This window comes from Sabethes cyaneus, chromosome 2, assembly GCF_943734655.1.
Source record: "Sabethes cyaneus chromosome 2, idSabCyanKW18_F2, whole genome shotgun sequence".
Classification (NCBI taxonomy): Eukaryota; Metazoa; Arthropoda; class Insecta; order Diptera; family Culicidae; genus Sabethes; species Sabethes cyaneus.
The window spans coordinates 216,771,404-216,789,481 of record NC_071354.1 but is presented as its reverse complement, the minus strand read 5'-3'; the positions used below and the strand labels follow the sequence as shown (position 1 = coordinate 216,789,481).

Genomic DNA, 18,078 nt, shown 5'->3' with positions numbered 1-18,078 from the left:
TTCACTTCAATATATTTTCTGGTATATTTGAAAGCACTTCGAGCAACACTGTCAGAACGGTGCAACACTGATAAAACGGATTCGATTTCTTTTTCTTGATCACAGTCTCGTACCAAAAGAGATCTATTTATAGACAGCTCGAACAGCAAAAACTGACAACTGACAGAATAAGCTATCGGTCAAATCATATGAGCATTTAAACTACCTACATTCAAGAGTAGTTCTGGTACAGTGGTTAAGACGATGGCATCGTGTGCGGTATGTCGTGAGTTCAATTCCGACTGAAAGGGTGCGGTTTTTGAAATTGAAAGAATATGTGAAAATCTTTTTTTGTGGCTATTTGTAAATGTTCCCGATAAATAGTTGTACTATTTTTGACAATAGGTCGGGAAAATGTCGATATAGCAGACAGAGGTAAAGAAGTTTTTGTTTTATCAAAATTATAACACAATTTGTTAGAAATATGGGAACAAATTTTGATATAATTTTGTTCAAAACATAACAAACTTTGTTACATTTTTGCTATCACTGCTAAGCAGTTTTGTTAGAATTTGAGTTATTTTAACCACTTGCAGTAGCTAAATTATAACAGCCGTTGTTAGCAAAAAATCGGTCGAAAAATAACAGGATCAGTTATAATTTTGTTACGCCCTCCTGATCGGGTAGGGCACTGTGCTACATCGCTTTTTCACTCTTAAGAAACGTAGCAAACAGCACGTGATGTAGCGACTGCGGCCGGCAACAAGCTCTACGCCGCTTCTAAATTACACATTTCACGTGTAAATGGAAGTTCATTGTCCATGAAATATTGCCATTCCCTAGCATGGCGAACAAGCGAATCTCCGGTGCTTCGAAAGCAATTGATTTGATACCGGTTCCGGTTAATTTTCGTTCGTGTTGCCGTGCCCGGAGGAGAGAGGTGGAGGGTGGGCCTGATATACGTCATAGAGCAGACATTGAAAACATGAGCTTGCGTGACGTGACGTTAGGGACGAAGTAAAGGAATGTGCTGGTTGGGTGTGAATTTGATTGAAGTAAAATTAATAAGAAAACTAGATGAGTTTTCCGGGTGTGATAAACTGGTGCTTATTGTTATAATTCGACCCTCAGAATTCCTTTTTTCTCTCCCAGCAGAATATGTGTGTCATTTAGTTTTGAAAAATTTTTGGTTTCAATTTATGGGGATCTACAACAAATGGACCTATTTCTAGTGTAGAGCGACCATTATATTAGCCAGAGTAGGGGAATTGTGTATAACGTGCCCCCCCTGGCCAATGTGCTCCCCCTTCGTTTTTTCGCTAAACAAGCGAAATCAAAATGCAAAACCACCAAGAAACCATAGTATTTGATTGAACTAGCCTACTATGCAAGTATGACAGTTGTCACATGCTGTAAAAACAAAACAAAAATAAATTTGTTTTTGAGCAGCTTCCGATGGAACTTTTGGCGTCATTTCCATAAGCTATTTTCTTGTCAAAATCTGTAAATAACCGGTTGTTGCGATTCGATTGCCTAAAGTGAACTTCAAAAAGACATCCCTGCCAAAAATAACGGTATGACACGCTTGGTTGGCTTTAGCATTTAATATTTTTTCAAATAAGTAAAAGCAGGCCAATATGCCCCACTTGCGGTGATGCAATTTGCCCCCTTGCAAATGTGGCTATAAACATAGGTAAACAGATCTAAGTTGAAGCCAATTGCCATTATTTAATTCAATTAGTATTGTAGAGCAACCGTGGTGGGAATAATTTATTACCAATGTCCAAATTCTAGGTAATTCAACTACCCGGTACAAAACGCCACAGCTGCAGTATGATGTGCCCAATGCAGAAAAGAAAAAGTGCACCAGAAGGCCGAAACTATGTTTATTTTACATAAAATAACGATATTTTGCAAAACAAAGGAAATAGTTTTACTTTCTACAAAATAGAGTTGGTCTGTCACTGGTAGAAATACTCAAATTACCGCATTGGGCATATTATACCGCAGGTGGGGCATTTAACCCCGCGCAGACGAGAAACACAACATTTAGGTGCTTTTATTAAATAATTCCAAGCATGTTTATTCCACAATACTAAATGAAATAAACAATTGCAATTGGTTGTCAGCTTAAATACCAACATATACACGTAGTTGTAAAGTTAATTTGGGGAAGTATAACGGAGATATAACCATTTATTCTTAGGGGGGGGGGGGCACATTATACACATTTCCCCTACCGGAAATGATTTGCTTCAATCTATTCCTATCTGAATTGGATTATCAGTGACAAATCGCCGAACCGTCACGGCAAAAATTAATTTAACATACTAACATGCCCTGAGCATAAACCCACCTTCGATTCGACAGTTGACGGAGTTGTTGCTTTTGCGGGAGGAGTTTCGTGAAATTTGCGAATGGCTGTGACTGTGACTGTGCGACGGGCTGGAATCGGCCGACCGCCGGAAGGGAGCCTGCAGGATTGACGTGTTGCCTCCCATAGGGCTTGGCGTCACCGTCAGCATGGGGTGGACAGTTCCTGTGAAATTATTTTATCAAAAACGAAAAAAATCTGTTAAATTCCACACAAAAAAGTGCTGCCGCATTGCTAACCACTTTTGCCTTGCCGGTCACTGCTTTCATGCCCCAGGTGACCCAGAGATTGGAGCTTGTCCGTGATGCCGTGTATCCGTTCCACGAAGCTATTTCGCTGGGATTCCTGCGAAGGCTGCGGTGTTGGCAGGTCAATGACGTTGTTCAGATTGGGAATAGACCCTGCATCATTTCGGAGCGTAAGATGAATAAAAATAGAAACCGATTTATAGATGAAGTTTTTTTTTCTGCCGAGATTCGTTTCGGTTTGTTTTCTTTCTTGGAATTGGGAGCTGAGGAAATTCAATTGTTTTTTTTCTGCGAGTGTCACTTACCCCGATTATGAGACGTCACCGGAGCACAAGCTGCATTGCTGCTGATAGCAGCCATTTGGCTGAGCGCCTTCCCATGAATTTGCTGTGCCTGGTACAGGGCAGGCCTCAGGAATGATATGAATAAATGCTTGGACAGCTCCTCCGGCGTTTCACAGTCAAGGAACGCATCCAGAAAGCGGCGAAATCCTTCGTAGTCAACATCCTGCGAAGTAAAATGAAAACAAAAACAAATCGTATAGTAACGTAAACATTGAGGAGTGGTTTCAACAAGCAATCATTCCCAAAAGCACGTGTATGATTTGTTCCGTATGCAATTTTAATTCAGTACACATCGAGGTAGAAAAAGTTGTTTAAAACAAATTCTGGCTGAGTAAATATTGTGTTCAAAAAGTTGAAAACATTCTTTTCAGCAAGCGCTTGAGGGATTGCACCCCACGCCCTCAATCAAGTACAAACACACACAGAGATTTTACCTGGCTCGAAAAATCACGTACTTTCGTCCCACTCTGTAGCCCGTAAGATTGCCATTTCCTGACTAGTAGTTGAAGAAACGATGAAGAAACTGGATAACCCTCCGTCTCATAGTTTGATTAATCCGATGGAATTTAATCCATCACAGCTGAAATCCGCTCAAGAACGTCAGCTCAAATGGAAAGAACGATTACTCACTTGCGGAACGATAAGAAAAGGTAATGATTACGGTCCGCCGCAGTGCCGGTGCGTTCGGTTTTGTCCCCTCCCCTACTGCCTCGGGGATCTACGCGGGGAGCGCACGATTTGTGCTGATTTGAACTTCAGGCTTGGTTCATGGAAAAGTTAAAAACTTAGCTTTCGGATACTAATTGGCGGATGGTATACCACTTTCGGGATGGTTTATTTCATTTACAAAATGCTTTGTGAATGGATAATTTGATATAACCTTTTTACTAATTAGGCACCAATGAACTCTTTTCGGATTGACGATGACGACGTGATGGAGCGCCTTCACGTCTAAAGTGATGTGAAGACAAAAGCTTTTGAATTTTTAGATTGAATTCACCAAAGCAATGATAACAAGAATGCTGACGAACTGGTGGATATAAAAATGTGGACTGTTATAATAAGTGTTGCCAGCCTTTCAGATTTGTCTGGATTTTTCACCCTTTATGATGCCGAACCAACCAATAGACAAAGCCCAATTTTTTCAGATTTTGCGGTAAGTAAAAGCTCTAATTTGTAAATTTGTAAAAACGTGACAGGATGGGAGGGAAAACGGGATATAAAAGGGTGGAAACGAAGTAAATAGGAGAGAAAAATAGAGAAAAAGTGGTAAAAAAGAAGATAGGCCAGCAAAAGAGAACGAGAGAAATGAGCAAAATGAGAACGAAACAGAGAAGAAAAATGAGAGACACGAAGGAACACCGATACAGAAAATGAGAAAAAAATGGGAACAAAGAGACAGATAAGGAGAAAAAACGTGACAGAAAAGGGGATCGAAAAAGATGGAAAACGAGACCCATTCTTGTCTGGTCTCGGAACAGGAAACAAGTGAAACCAAATGGAAAAAGAGAACAGTGAGTAAGATACGAGGAGAAAATGAGAAAATGGGATAGAAAAATAATAAAATAATAACGGACCAAAGAAAATGGCAAAAAGCGAAAGAAAAAAATCAGAGGGGTTGTGTACAAGACACAACCGCATATGGTGACGCATAAGTGACGCAGGACTACGTAAGTCTCTTTGTAGTGATAGTAGCATGTATTGATGCTTGTAATCATTCGATTCTTCATGTATACATGCTATATGCAACATATATACATGCTACATGCGTTGTATGTAACATTTATCAAAGTAGTAACATTGCATACGTTCAATTCTCAAAAGATTGTGCATTTGAAAACAATTTAACAAAATCAAGAACACAAACTAGCTTTCCTGCTACCTTACTGAAATTAAAGATTGTTTTTATTACCCATGGTTCCCCACGTTGAAGGGATTTTACCAATTCAATCTTATTTTATCAACAGCACATCTTTTCACTACACTTCTAATGAAACGGCAAGCATGCGTATTCATACAGAGTCGTATTATAACCGAACACTACAGCTGTAGCACATTTTTCCAATACAGATATCAAATTCGCCGACGTTTCATCGTCTCGCAGTAAAGAATTTGCGATCTGCTGGGACAACGAACTTGTGTCATTTTTTCTGGCACACTTCCCTAACACAGACATCAAATTGGACTAGGTTTAATCGCGTTCGTATGAAATCTGTTGGCACGAGGGGGCTTTGTCACTCTTTCTGGCGTACTTCCCAAGCGAGGACATCAAAATGGTCTAGGTTTACCCGCGGTGTTAAGAAATCTTGTTGAAATGAGGAAACTTTGTCACTTGTTTTGGCTTACTTCCCAAGCACAGATATCAAATTGGTATAGGTTTAGATAATCGTAAAGAATCTTCCAACCAATCACGAAGCGAGAATTCTGGTAAAACAGGTTTATTATTTCCAATTTTTCAATAGTTCATCATCAAGAATCCATACTTTTCTTCATTTGAGTCAATTCTTAGAAGATTTTCCGATCGATTGGTGTAAGAATATTGAAAATCGATCGGAAAACCGCTGAGCTATTGGCGCCTAAAACCTATCATTTTTCGTGACGCTCGCATTTTTCGATTTTTTGGAATGACACCCTATCTCAAAACTTGCCGTGAGACGTAGTCTTACGTCAAAAGCTTAGCTACTGATTCAATACTCTGAAATTTTATTCTCTGTTTTAATTGTCGCTGGCTGTGTCGCGGTCCAACGTAAACTATTTTATTAAAGTGGAGGAGCATTTGGTGGGAAGAATGGTAGACTGGATAAAACTGTGAAACTACGATATGAGGCTAAAAATATATTGCGTAGTTCAATTGGTAAGTGGTACTCTAAGTCACACTCTCTCGGTTGGCGTCCGAGTGTTTTGACAATTAAACTATCACCATACGACAGCATCATCAGCGTGCACTGTCCGCTCGAAGGTATACCCGACGTTGAGAAGGAAGCCCGCATCTGGAGGTAACATACTACAGCTGTTTACCACAGGACATCGAGATCTTCATCGAGGATATGAACGCCCAGGTCGGTAGAAAAGAAATGTATAAACCGGTGATAGGATCTCATAGCCTGCACACCAACACGAACGATAAAGGCCAACGATATATAAACTTCGCAGCTTCTCGAGAGGTAGTAATCCGTAACACTTTTTGCCCATGCAAAGATATCCACAAACTGGATCCACTGGAGACCAACCTTCAATGAACCAGCTTGACCATTTTTCATAGATGTCCGACAGATTTTGCAGAAATGTCGGGAGTACAACGTGCCCACGCATCACATCCCTAATGACTTCAAAGCAGCCTACGATAAAGTCGATCGAGACCAGCTATGGCGGATGGAAGCTGGTGTGACTGATCAGAACTATCATTCGATTGAGTGATGTGTTTCGTGCGCATCTCGGGAACGCTCTTGAGTCCCTTAGAGACGCGGCGAAAGTTTTGCATGTTGTTCAACATCTCTTTTCAGGGTCATTCGGCATGAGAGGCATTTTTTATCAAAAGTAGCAAACTCCTAGACCTCGCAGATGACTTTGATATCACAGTCAGCAAGTTTGCGACGGCAGAGCCAGACTGAAAGCGGAGTCTAGGCAAATTGGGCTAAAAATAAATTGCGTCGGAGACCAAATACATGAAAGGAAGAGACTCAAAGGAGACGTGCGCTTCCCACGGATGGTAACGGTGATGGCGACGAATTTGAAGTGAAAGATGAATTCGTGTACAGTCAACTTTCGTTCGTTGAGCTATCTTTAACTGGGCTACGTTTTAATCGGGCTCCCGTTAATTGGGCTATAGCCCATCCAAAACGAAGTCAAACGTCATTTCTGACAGCGTAGTTTTTCTTCCGAGGGGCTCTTGAATATAGTTCATTCAAGTGTGGAAAATAATTTATATAGAAAATATTAAAATTAATTGAATGGAACACAATTGCATCATATCGTTTTCCGATCCCTTACGAACTTGACTCTCCTATTTTGAGCATCACGGTGAAATAGTTAAAAATGCCAATATATATTAACATTGTAGCATGAAATTCAGCTATTTACTTGTTAAACAATCTAGAACTGAATTTCAACAATGAAAAGATTAGGTTCCACTTTGATTCTGTATTTAATATAAGTGTATCTTCTTCTTCCCGAGTTATGAAGAAATTTGTGTTCCATTTGTATGGGAGCCCCGCCTTCTAGAGGGGGGAGGGGTCTCAAACCATGCTAACAACATTCCTCATTCCTCACACAAACGCAATGTGTATGCCAAGTTTCATCAAAATCCGTCGAGCGGTTTGCGAGTCTATACCGGACACACGAACAGCATTTCATTTTTATATATATAGATTATGCACAAACCCCCTTTCAAGAATGGCGTAGCAACGCGCGCCGGGTCATCTAGTATTTTTATAAACCTTTCTGCGACGATTTCGACAAAAACAATCGATATATCCCTCGGTTTTGACATCTCAGCCCAATTGACGAAAGTCTTTCACTAAACGGGCTAAGAGCTTAGTGCAATTAGCGAAAGTCGACTGTACTTGGAATTGTTGTTCACCGCGGACAAGAACACTAGTAAGGAGATCTAGCGGAGCATTTAAGAGGGGATGTCGGGCTTATTTTTCCCTTTGCAAAACGTTGCATAGGAAAGGAAAGGAAGGAACGGAAGGAAGGGAAGGAAGGGAAGGAAGGGAAGGAAGGGAAGGAAGGGAAGGAAGGGAAGGAAGGGAAGGAAGGGAAGGAAGGGAAGGAAGGGAAGGAAGGGAAGGAAGGGAAGAAAGGGAAGGAAGGGAAGGAAGGGAAGGAAGGGAAGGAAGGGAAGGAAGGGAAGGAAGGGAAGGAAGGGAAGGAAGGGAAGGAAGGGAAGGAAGGGAAGGAAGGGAAGGAAGGGAAGGAAGGGAAGGAAGGGAAGGAAGGGAAGGAAGGGAAGGAAGGGAAGGAAGGGAAGAAAGGGAAGGAAGGGAAGGAAGGGAAGGAAGGGAAGGAAGGGAAGGAAGGGAAGGAAGGGAAGGAAGGGAAGGAAGGGAAGGAAGGGAAGGAAGGGAAGGAAAGGAAGGAAGGGAAGGAAGGGAAGGAAGGGAAGGAAGGGAAGGAAGGAAAGGAAGGAAGGAAAGGAAGGAAAGGAAGGAAAGGAAGGAAAGGAAGGAAAGGAAGGAAAGGAAGGAAAGGAAGGAAAGGAAGGAAAGGAAGGAAAGGAAGGAAAGGAAGGAAAGGAAGGAAAGGAAGGAAAGGAAGGAAAGGAAGGAAAGGAAGGAAAGGAAGGAAAGGAAGGAAAGGAAGGATAGGAAGGAAAGGAAGGAAAGGAAGGAAAGGAAGGAAAGGAAGGAAAGGAAGGAAAGGAAGGAAAGAAAGGAAAGGAAGGAAAGGAAGGAAAGGAAGGAAAGGAACAAAAGGAAGTAAAGGAAGGAAGAAAGTACAGAGTCATTCACCATAATTAAGTATTTTGAAACATTTAGTTTGATTTTTGATTTAATGTCGATTTACCATTACATTTATTCAACCATATTAAAACCAGTCACTGAATTTTTTTATCGAATTTTTGAGTTTTATTTGATTTGCACTGATTTTAACCAAATGTTTTATCCATTTTTGCCCTAAGTTGGATCAATTTTATCCTTTAATTTGCATCAGAGTGCTGTCTCAAATTAAAACAAATAAAAGGATGTGTGCCTAGGGGCATAAACGCGGGCTTGACCTAGAACTCCGAATGCATACGCAGTTCTTCTTCCCCCGCAACAACATCTTTCTTTGAACTCATTTGATTTTCACCCCATGAAGCATCAATTGAATGAAAGATCAAGAAATGAGGAAAAAGAAGGAATGTAAAACAGTACATGTCTCAGGGCCTACAAATAATATCTAAAATTCATATTTTCAAATGCGACCCTGCAGTTTTTGTCATTTCAATTTCTCAATGTCAATCATAGGGGAAATAATTTTCATCCTAAAGATACCCATTGAATAAAATGAAGCCTTTGCATTTAGAAATACTCAAACACTCTATATTAAGATGTCGCGGAATAAAATAAAAAATAAACACATTTTAAGTCAATTTAGATTGCCATTCACCGGTATTTACTCTGATGCTTTCGTTACCGTTGAGTATCTTGAATTCCACGAAGCCGGTATTATTATGCCGCGCACGTGTCGTCTTTTCGTTAACGTGAAAATTGGGAAAGAAAAAAAATCCGTTTTCGCCTCTCAATTATATAAAGAGCAATCATCAGCGATTTCTTGTCACCTACGCGTCGTTTCGGGTGCTGAACTTTTTTTTCTCATTTCTAACCGTACCGTATCAGGAGGTGTCTTATATAACCAAATGTGTCTTTGAACATCAAAAATCTAAACAATATTACATTCCCTCGAAAGGAGTTTGCAACACTCTCCCACCCTTGGCGATGGTAATCAACTGAATTGATGTTCAACGGAAAGGATCCGTGCTCGATACCAACCGACACATTCGCAGCCACTTTGGCTTTCGCACTTGATCCCGGAACTCCACGTTGTGCGTTGTGCGTGTTGCGACGCAAGATCCGCAAATTCACACGAGCTCAATCTCAAATTTCCCCACGGTACGTACGGGTACGGTGTGAAAAAGCACTGTCGACAAGCGGATTGCCAGAGAGGAGGAAAAAGAAACGGAAAAAAGTATGTCTAATAAATTATTCAAGCATCTCGGAATTGCTGGCACGCACAAAGCTCTTCAGTGTGCTCAGTGATGCCGTTGTCTAGCAGCAGCGCCGCTTTATGTGGCATTCCCATCCCGTTCCGTTGAAGCGCGCGGAACAGGGATTAGTTCTGCGATTGTGTAGCGCCTGTCGTAGATATGTCGTTTCACCTTTCGATCCTATCCCGATGGAGCCGACGACGCCGCGGAACTAGACTACCGGATTAGTTTAATTGAAATTGGCTCATTTTTATCATAATTGAATGTTTTTCTTTCTCGGGATTGGAAAGATGATTTGTGATTCTTGATAATCAGCGATCAGGTGCTTTTATTAGTTAGTTAGTTTGAGTGCAAATAAAAACAAATTTCCTTCAAAAGCGAAGCTTTAAACCTATAATAAAATAACGGATAAAAATGTTTTCAGACTCGCTTCCAGACTAAGAGATTACAGGTTCATCTATTTTTATAGAAACGGATCTTAACTGAGAAAACAATCCAGTGCCTGAAGGACAAACTAAGCACGAAAAGCATTAATATTTCATAGCATTATGTACAAACGCTTACTTTCTGACGAACGTCGTTCACCTCTCTTCGGTTGACCCGAATACTCGTGACAGTCCACTAGAGTTGAGGATTACTTCAAAGTAATTCTAACCTCAATAAACAATTGAAGGGTAAAGCTAAACCTTGACCACTTTTTTTTTTTCATTTATATCAAATTCCAACGAAACGTTAGCTCTGCTACTTCTAATCGACGCTAAATTGAGAGCAAGAAGACCGTCTCGAAGCACCCTCCGGTAAGATAATGCGATAAAAGCGCAACCCTATCAGCACTGAAAACGGATGGAAAATAACCCTCTAAAAAGAGTCGTAAAAGATCTACGATAAAACCAAACTCGCACAAACCGCAAGCCTGAAGCAACCAAGCCACACGCTATGTCTTGTCGTCTCTGCTGTTTGTAGTACGAAAAGATTATTATTTACGTGTTTCACTTGGTCACTTGGGACTTGGGACAACAAACACGCGGTCGTCAGACTGTAAGGCAATGGGACATTTGGTGAGCACGAGCGGATCGGAAATGTGGGGAAATTAATGGAATAAATAGTGGTTTGATTTAATCTTTTTGGAACGTGAGGCATTAAAACGCCTAATAAAGGATCCCGCGAGTCCTATTACTCATTTCCCCCCAGCTCCAAACTAAAATAAGAAGGTAATTTAATTTAAAATATTTGTGGAAAATAAAATTTCACAATAATCCAACCGATAGATGCTACATAGTGAATGTTTCCACGACAATTACAGTTTGTTGGCCAATATCTTATCATGATAATTCGATCGTTGGTAGCGTTCGTGCATTGCTCCTAATATCTGCAAAACCCGTTTCAACCGTCCGCAGTTCACCAAACCCTAATTGAATTGCAGGAAAGCTGTATCCTGTTCTGACACGGCCACATCATGCGAAGCGGAACGTTGAAAATTTCCTAATTCAATTTTGGAAAAATGTGTGCTTCATAATTCCTTTCCATCTTGCTGCTCTTGTGCCACGTATTGCCCAACCGCATTATCGCAGGCCGCAGTACACTGCTGTGTTCTGCTAGCTTCATTACAATTGGCGAAAAATTTGCATATCTGCGGTGTGCTGCTGTTGGTCTTCTTGACAATAATGTTTATGCTAATACCAACAATTGAAATACTTGTTACCTCGGAAAACATGACACTAATATTTGAATTCAATGAGAGCTGCAAAAATTTGGCAACGAATAAGCCAACAAGGAAAACGGTAAACATACATATTTTTCCGCCTTTCGTTACTTTTGCGAAACTTTCGCCAGTCGAACCCGACGGTAATGACTTTCTTATGAATATTGATGATTAGGGTCCATCCCTCGAAATGGCGTCTCAAACATCAAACGGAACCCAGCCGAACGGTCGACCCTTGTTCAGTTTAAGTATTGTAATTTGATTTTATGGCATGTCACGCGAACGAACGAAAGTCAAATAATAATCAATTACCCAGAAAAAGTACCGTGCTTTTCCATCAAAGAGAATCCAATGGAGGCGCGTGGTACTGAACGGAGCTTCACGGCCAAAAGAAGAAAGCTTCAACAATTTTACGCCTTACTAGAGGAACTCAACCGAAGTTAAAAGGAAGACTTGTTTACGTTGAAACAAGGCAACAAATCAAACACATTGTCACAACCGCAACTTTGAATGCAACTCAATCAAACTGTGAAAAGTTTTCAAATTAACAAACTATGTGTGAGCATTCAAGATTTTTATGAGCTTTCGCAACACTTTGTATAGAATACCGCAAATAAAGTGACATCCTCCCCAGTGGCGAATGACGTGTGAGTGTGTTTCTGCGTGTTTGAATAGGAATCGAAAGAAAAACTTTGAAATGCATTGGGGTACATTTTCGCCAAAAACACTCACACTGTGATATTCCAGTTTTAATTAAAGTATTTTTAAATTGAGTAATATATTTGCTGTGAACACAAAACCGAACCGTCGTCGTCGGTTCGTTTCGGCAACGTATGAGAGCTATTGAAAAAACTCAATTGAACGAGTTTTATCGGCTTTCGGGTAATTGGAAGCAGACACTCGCATCGAGCCTTGATAGGCGGCAGCACAAAAGCTGTGCAGCAAATTTTAAACCAATGCTGGCATGGCAGGTTCGGTTTTCATGTGCCTATCGGTATCCTGCAAGACTGGGGCTTTTCGCGCGCCTAGTGCTTTTGGGGTGCTGCTAAATTACCATTGTTCCGGTTATGATGGTGAATAATTAATTAATATTGTCGTTTTAACTGCATGCATTTTTGTCTTGAGCGTGAATGAAATTGACATTATTCGAACTATACCGATAGTTATATTTTTCATAACTTCATCAAGCTGCGATATAGATATGGCAATAAACAGAGATAAGTTATTGAAATTATATATTTTGTAGTAATTGGGGAAAAGCAGTTATTTGGCAGAGGATACAATTAATAAAAGCTTTTTTCTAGGGTCAAATGAAGGTTAAAAAATTCGGAACCCACTTGCACACGAAATCCTGTAAGGAACTACCAACGTATATTCATTAAAGAATCAGCTATAAATAGTTGTTTTTTTTTTTTAGTTTTCTTTAATGACATTTAAATTTTAACTTTTAGTTTTAGACATTGAGTGCCTGCGATCAGGCTTGGCATACACTTTTCGCTTCGATTTTGCTCTTTTGATTACTGCTCCTCAGCCAAGCAAAATTTGAAAAAGTGATGTATGGGGCGTTTGTAGAATTTGTTATTATCTACAATATTGCTGAAGTAAGCATTACTGTGCATTTTGTACTTATAGCGCTATAAGGCTGCTACCCTCTTGGTAGCAAAAAGAGCGCTCTTTTTGCTACCAACGGCATTGATGCCCTACAGCACCGTAAATACTAAAGATAAAACTTCACTTTCTTCAGCAATATTATAGATAATTACTAGCTCTACAAATGCCCCATACACCACTTTTTCAAATTCTGCTTGGCTGAGGAGCAGTAATCAAAAGAGCAAAATTAAAGCGAAAAGTGTATGCCAAGCCTGCCTGCGATACATTATTCGTACCTGGTGGCCTGATAACTGGATATCCAATGAGGAACTCCATCGTCGGTGTCATGAACGGCCGATAGCCACAGAAATTCGTGAACGTAGGTGGAAGTGGATCGGGCACACCTTGAGAAAAGGAGAGAACGAGGTTTGCAGAGAAGCACTCGACTGGAATCCACAAGGGCAGCGTAAAAGAGGTAGATCCAAAGGCTCATGGCGACGCATCCTAGCCAACCACATCCGGGCTGTAGACGAGAACCTGTCCTGGCGGCAGGTAAAAGCCATGACGGGTAACCGTCAGCTGTGGAGCTCTGATTTCATCTCTTTGTTCTGCCGGACCGGCGGACATGGACACATAAGTAAGTAAGTAAGTTTTATATGTGAGATAAAAATAAATATAATCTCACGATCGTTTGTCACCCCACATAAACGAATTAACTTCTCCTTCTGCCTTTCAAACAAAGCAGAAAATAAACGTTTTATCGTAAACCCAGCGGAGAAGAAAAGCTATCAATCATTGAGTTTTTACGTTTTCCAAACTTACTGTTTACAGCCCAGAAGTTCTCAGTAGTGAAACAGGCTTCTCTAATGCTCAAAAAAATCTTATGCATTGAATTTGTAATTTTCAATCACGATGTTTTGAGCCTTAATAGAGATATTCAAACAAAACCACGAGAAATAATTGAAAACAATTCAACAAAATCAAGATCAAAACTACTGCTGTGCTTACAGAAATCAAAGGTTGTTTATATCGCAAATCCTTCCTCCACATTTTACCACTTCGATCCCTTTTTATTAGTAGCACGTCCTTGCCACAACGCTATACATTCACTTTTCACTATTCTTCAATTGAAACGGCATAGGTGCGCATACATGTAGTGTCATATTTCAACCGAACACGGCAACTGTAGCGTACTTTTCCAACACTGATATCAAATTCGCCTAGGTTTAATCGTCTCGCCGTAAAGAATTTACCATCTGTTGGGATAAGAGTCTCAAAATTAATAGTCTGAATAGTCGTAAAAAATCTTCGACCTGTTGGAACGAGGAAACTTTATTACTTTTTTTCTAAAAGGAAAGTAATCGAAATCACAGTAAACCGATGGTGTATTTATCAGTCGTCCCTGCCTGTGAAGTAAAGCGATCACGAAGAAAATGTATGGCGATATTTGACCTTAAACCTTTTCGTTAATTTCAGTAACTAGTCTTTCAAAAAGGAAATTTTAAAAGAAACCACAGAATTGCAATATCTGTTATGAGTCGATCGGTATCTAAACCATGAAATTCATATTCATATTCTCGTGACGGCAACTAGAATCTAAATTCTGGGATAACACCCATTCTTTCATTCCTTTTTCTTTCATTTTATCATTCTTTCATTGTATAATGTTTTCATTCTTTCATTCTATTACTCTATCATTCTTTTATTTTTCCATTCCTTCATTCTAACATTGTTTCATTTTATCGTTCTCTCATTCTATCATTCCTTCATTCTTTCATTCTGTTACCCTTGTATTATGTCTTTCCATAATTTTTCAGTCATTTTTTTTATCATTTGTTTATTTCGTCATTCCTTAATTCTATCATTCTGTCATTCGGTCACTGTTTTATTCTTTCATTCTTTTATATTTTCATTGTTGCATCCTTTCTTTGATTCCTGCTGCATGATATGTGATATGTGCAGTGCTTATCGTCACTGATATCTAGTCTAATAGGTACATACTTTCGTTTACCTGGCTTTATACCTTTTCGGCTTGATGCAATAGGCAAGTTAGTGATTCATCCTTCGTTTCCACATACTGTGCTCCTGCTCACTGATAGAGATGACTATTAACCGTTCGAAAACTCCGTTGGTACGATGGCCTTTTTGCTAGCGATAGTTATGAAACCAAAGTTGCTGACTTGTGAGACGAACCTAGTGCTGCGTTTATACATCATCTGAATAATGTAATAATTAGGAATAGAATGCAGAAGATGTCTCTTGATTGAACGACTTTGCTCATAGTTTAGAGGACCGGAAACCCCAAGGAAGTAAATTGAGATTTCTGAGGTTCTTTTTCAGTGGTGTTGCATCTTCGCTCGGTTGTGGCTGAAAGCTAGTTCATGCTGGCGATCTAAAATTATACTTTGTACTAAATCGAAGGTGGAGTGTATTTTCTAGAACTAAAAAGGCCCTGGGCTTTCCTTTTCTTCTAGGACTCCTAGTATCTTCTCCTGGCCTAGCACAAACTACTGCAACAGCCGAAGGATGCACTAATATTATGTGTCATGGAAGCCAACACACCCCCCGCCGCAGTCGAGCTTCTCTCAGTTGAAGTTTTATTATACTTATCAAATGGTTTTCAACACCAAGTTTATAAATCTGCTAATAAACTTAGAGATTCTCTTAGAGACTTAGACAACCTTCTAACAACAACTATAAAATCATTATACTGCTAAGTGACCTACTCTTCAGAAGGATTTTATAACCACTTTAAAAGTAAGGTTATGAACTCAAGTAGTTGCACTACGTTCTGCTGAAAGCAGCAATAAAACCGATTTAATTACGGGAGGGTATTTTTAGCAGGTTTCTAAATTCAGACTATTTACCTTTTCTTTCGCCAATAAAAATACTTTGCCGACATACAATTTTAATATGTTAGGCCGAAAAAATAGATGCCATCGCTTAATGGGCCGAAAATACCCTCCCGTGTACTGCTCATTCTTTGCTGTTACTACACTGTTAAATGATTTTACCCGTAAAATGGTTGGATTTAGCAAAAAATTAGTTAAAATTACTTAAAATGTCCTTAAAGTGTGCAAACTCGGACTTTGAGTAATTTTTCAGCCGAAAAATTCGTAGTAGGAATTTAGAGAATAATTCAATTACCGGTAGCAAACAGCCAAAATTGATAGAATTTTTGACCCAAAATTTGAGTTTGTACACTTTAAGGCATTTTGAGTAGTTTCAATCAAATTTTAGCTAGATCGGACCTATTTACAGGTAGAATCATTTAAGATTGCAGTGCAGATGAAATGATCTCAGCTTTACCAACCTGAAACCTACGATTCTAGCAAATCACTTGCGTCATGTTGTTCGTTGTCAATCATGTTCGTGTTGTTCTCTCTATTAATTCATTCTCGACAATAGAGAACGAAATCAAACGAGAAACATTCCGTCATTTTGAGCTGCCGGCAACGGCAAACGCACTTATAATAAACGTAAACATTGCTCCGAAGTTTTAATTAATATCCCTCAGCCAGGTTTTGATTGATTTTATAAAGCAGGCAGTTGAAAAACTAAACTCTGAGATATAAAAAGCAGTCAAGCGCAAAAAAATGCCACACAGATTGGTCGAGCAATCATTTAGCACTGCAATTCATGCATAAATTCTTTTGAATGGTATAAAACTAAGAAAGGCAAACATTGCTGGCAATTCATGTCCATGGGCTGATAGATAAAAGAATATTATCAGGGGTAAAACTGTATGCACTAAATGCGTCTTATATTCGCTTTCATGCAGGGCTGTCAATTTATCGAGCGCTGATGGCAATATGGCCTAACATAGAAAATATTTTCGGTGTTGAATATTATTCAAAATAGGGTAAACGCACCATTAGTGGTGGTAGTACCAGTAGTGGTGGAAACTCGAATTATTCCATTATTTTTGCAGATTTTGGTACAAGTTAGATACTTATCAAATAATACTGTTACTGGTAGTTCGATACTTAATAAACTTGTACCAAAATATGCAAAAATAATGGAATAATTAAAGTTTCCACCACTACTGGTACTACCACCACTAATGGTGCGTCTACCCTAGCAGCAATAAATCTGTTTGGTCAGAGTGTTAGCATTTCAATAGAACTATAAAACTTACATATTTAATATTATTTTAATAATTTTATTATTATTATGATGTTTCATTTGAGACACTTTACCACTGATGCCACAACAGTGATGCCACAATCGTGCCTAATTTCTAACTAATGGTTTAGCACATACAACTGAAACAGACGTTCTATGAAAATCTGGTAGTCAATTAACTCGTCAATCAGTCAATCCGTTCAAAGTCTAAGCCTCTCCAAAAAAGTAGAAAACATAATCTATACTTTGAGTACTTTTGAAATTTATAATTTACAATTTACTTCATTTAATTCAATTGGTGGCAGCACGAAATTTGCCGGGTCAGCTAGTAACCGCAATAGGCTCAATTTTATATTGGAACGCTATCGTATTGCTAAGCTTTCTCCTAGAAACACTTATATTATGTTTATAAGAAATGTGGCGCAGCCAAGCAGTTTTATCGTGATAATATGAGCAATCACAGCAAATTGGTTTTATTAACGGTTTTTTATGGTTTTTTATAGCTAGCTATAAGTATTGTTTGGTTGACTGTTCTCAACCTGCAGCGTGAGTGTGGAAATTTCAACACAGCATACGACGGGTTAATACCAAAACTCCGTCGCATACAAACGAAAAACAACCCAACCCACGGGGAATCAACACAACAGAGAACCGAGGATACCAGGGAATAGACATTGAACGCTTAAAGTAACTAGACGTGCCTGTTTTGTAAGTGCAAGATTCGTGTTAATTTAGATTTGTGTGTTATTGTAAATTGTATCATAACTGTTCACTTTACATTGACAAGAAGCTCGTTATTTTTTGTAAAAAATCATTGCATATGTGTGAAATATTAAAATTAAAATAAAATAAAATTCTACACTTCCGCAGGCGTCCGAAGATGGCCGAAAAAATGCGGTAGGCTGAAACGCGTCACGCATAAAACAAACATAGTTATCATTTCACCGAAAATAATCGAGCAATCTCAAATTTGTGATTTATTGTCTCGTTTATTTTGTTCAAAAAAATGCATACGGCAGTTTATGCGA

General features: G+C 39.3%; 1 protein-coding gene across 2 annotated transcripts in view; it reads right to left on the bottom strand.

Annotated features, from left to right (window-relative positions):
- The window catches only part of LOC128733612 (diacylglycerol kinase 1), a 207,646-nt gene that overhangs the window by 53,249 nt on the left and 136,319 nt on the right, over nucleotides 1–18,078 (bottom strand). For both annotated transcript variants that reach the window (XM_053827332.1, XM_053827333.1), the window contains exons 5-7: nucleotides 2,907–3,108; nucleotides 2,593–2,754; nucleotides 2,336–2,518 (exon numbers count right to left, since the gene is read on the bottom strand). In XM_053827332.1, coding sequence (XP_053683307.1) covers nucleotides 2,336–2,518; nucleotides 2,593–2,754; nucleotides 2,907–3,108 — 547 coding nt within the window. The remainder of the gene's footprint in view (nucleotides 1–2,335; nucleotides 2,519–2,592; nucleotides 2,755–2,906; nucleotides 3,109–18,078) is intronic.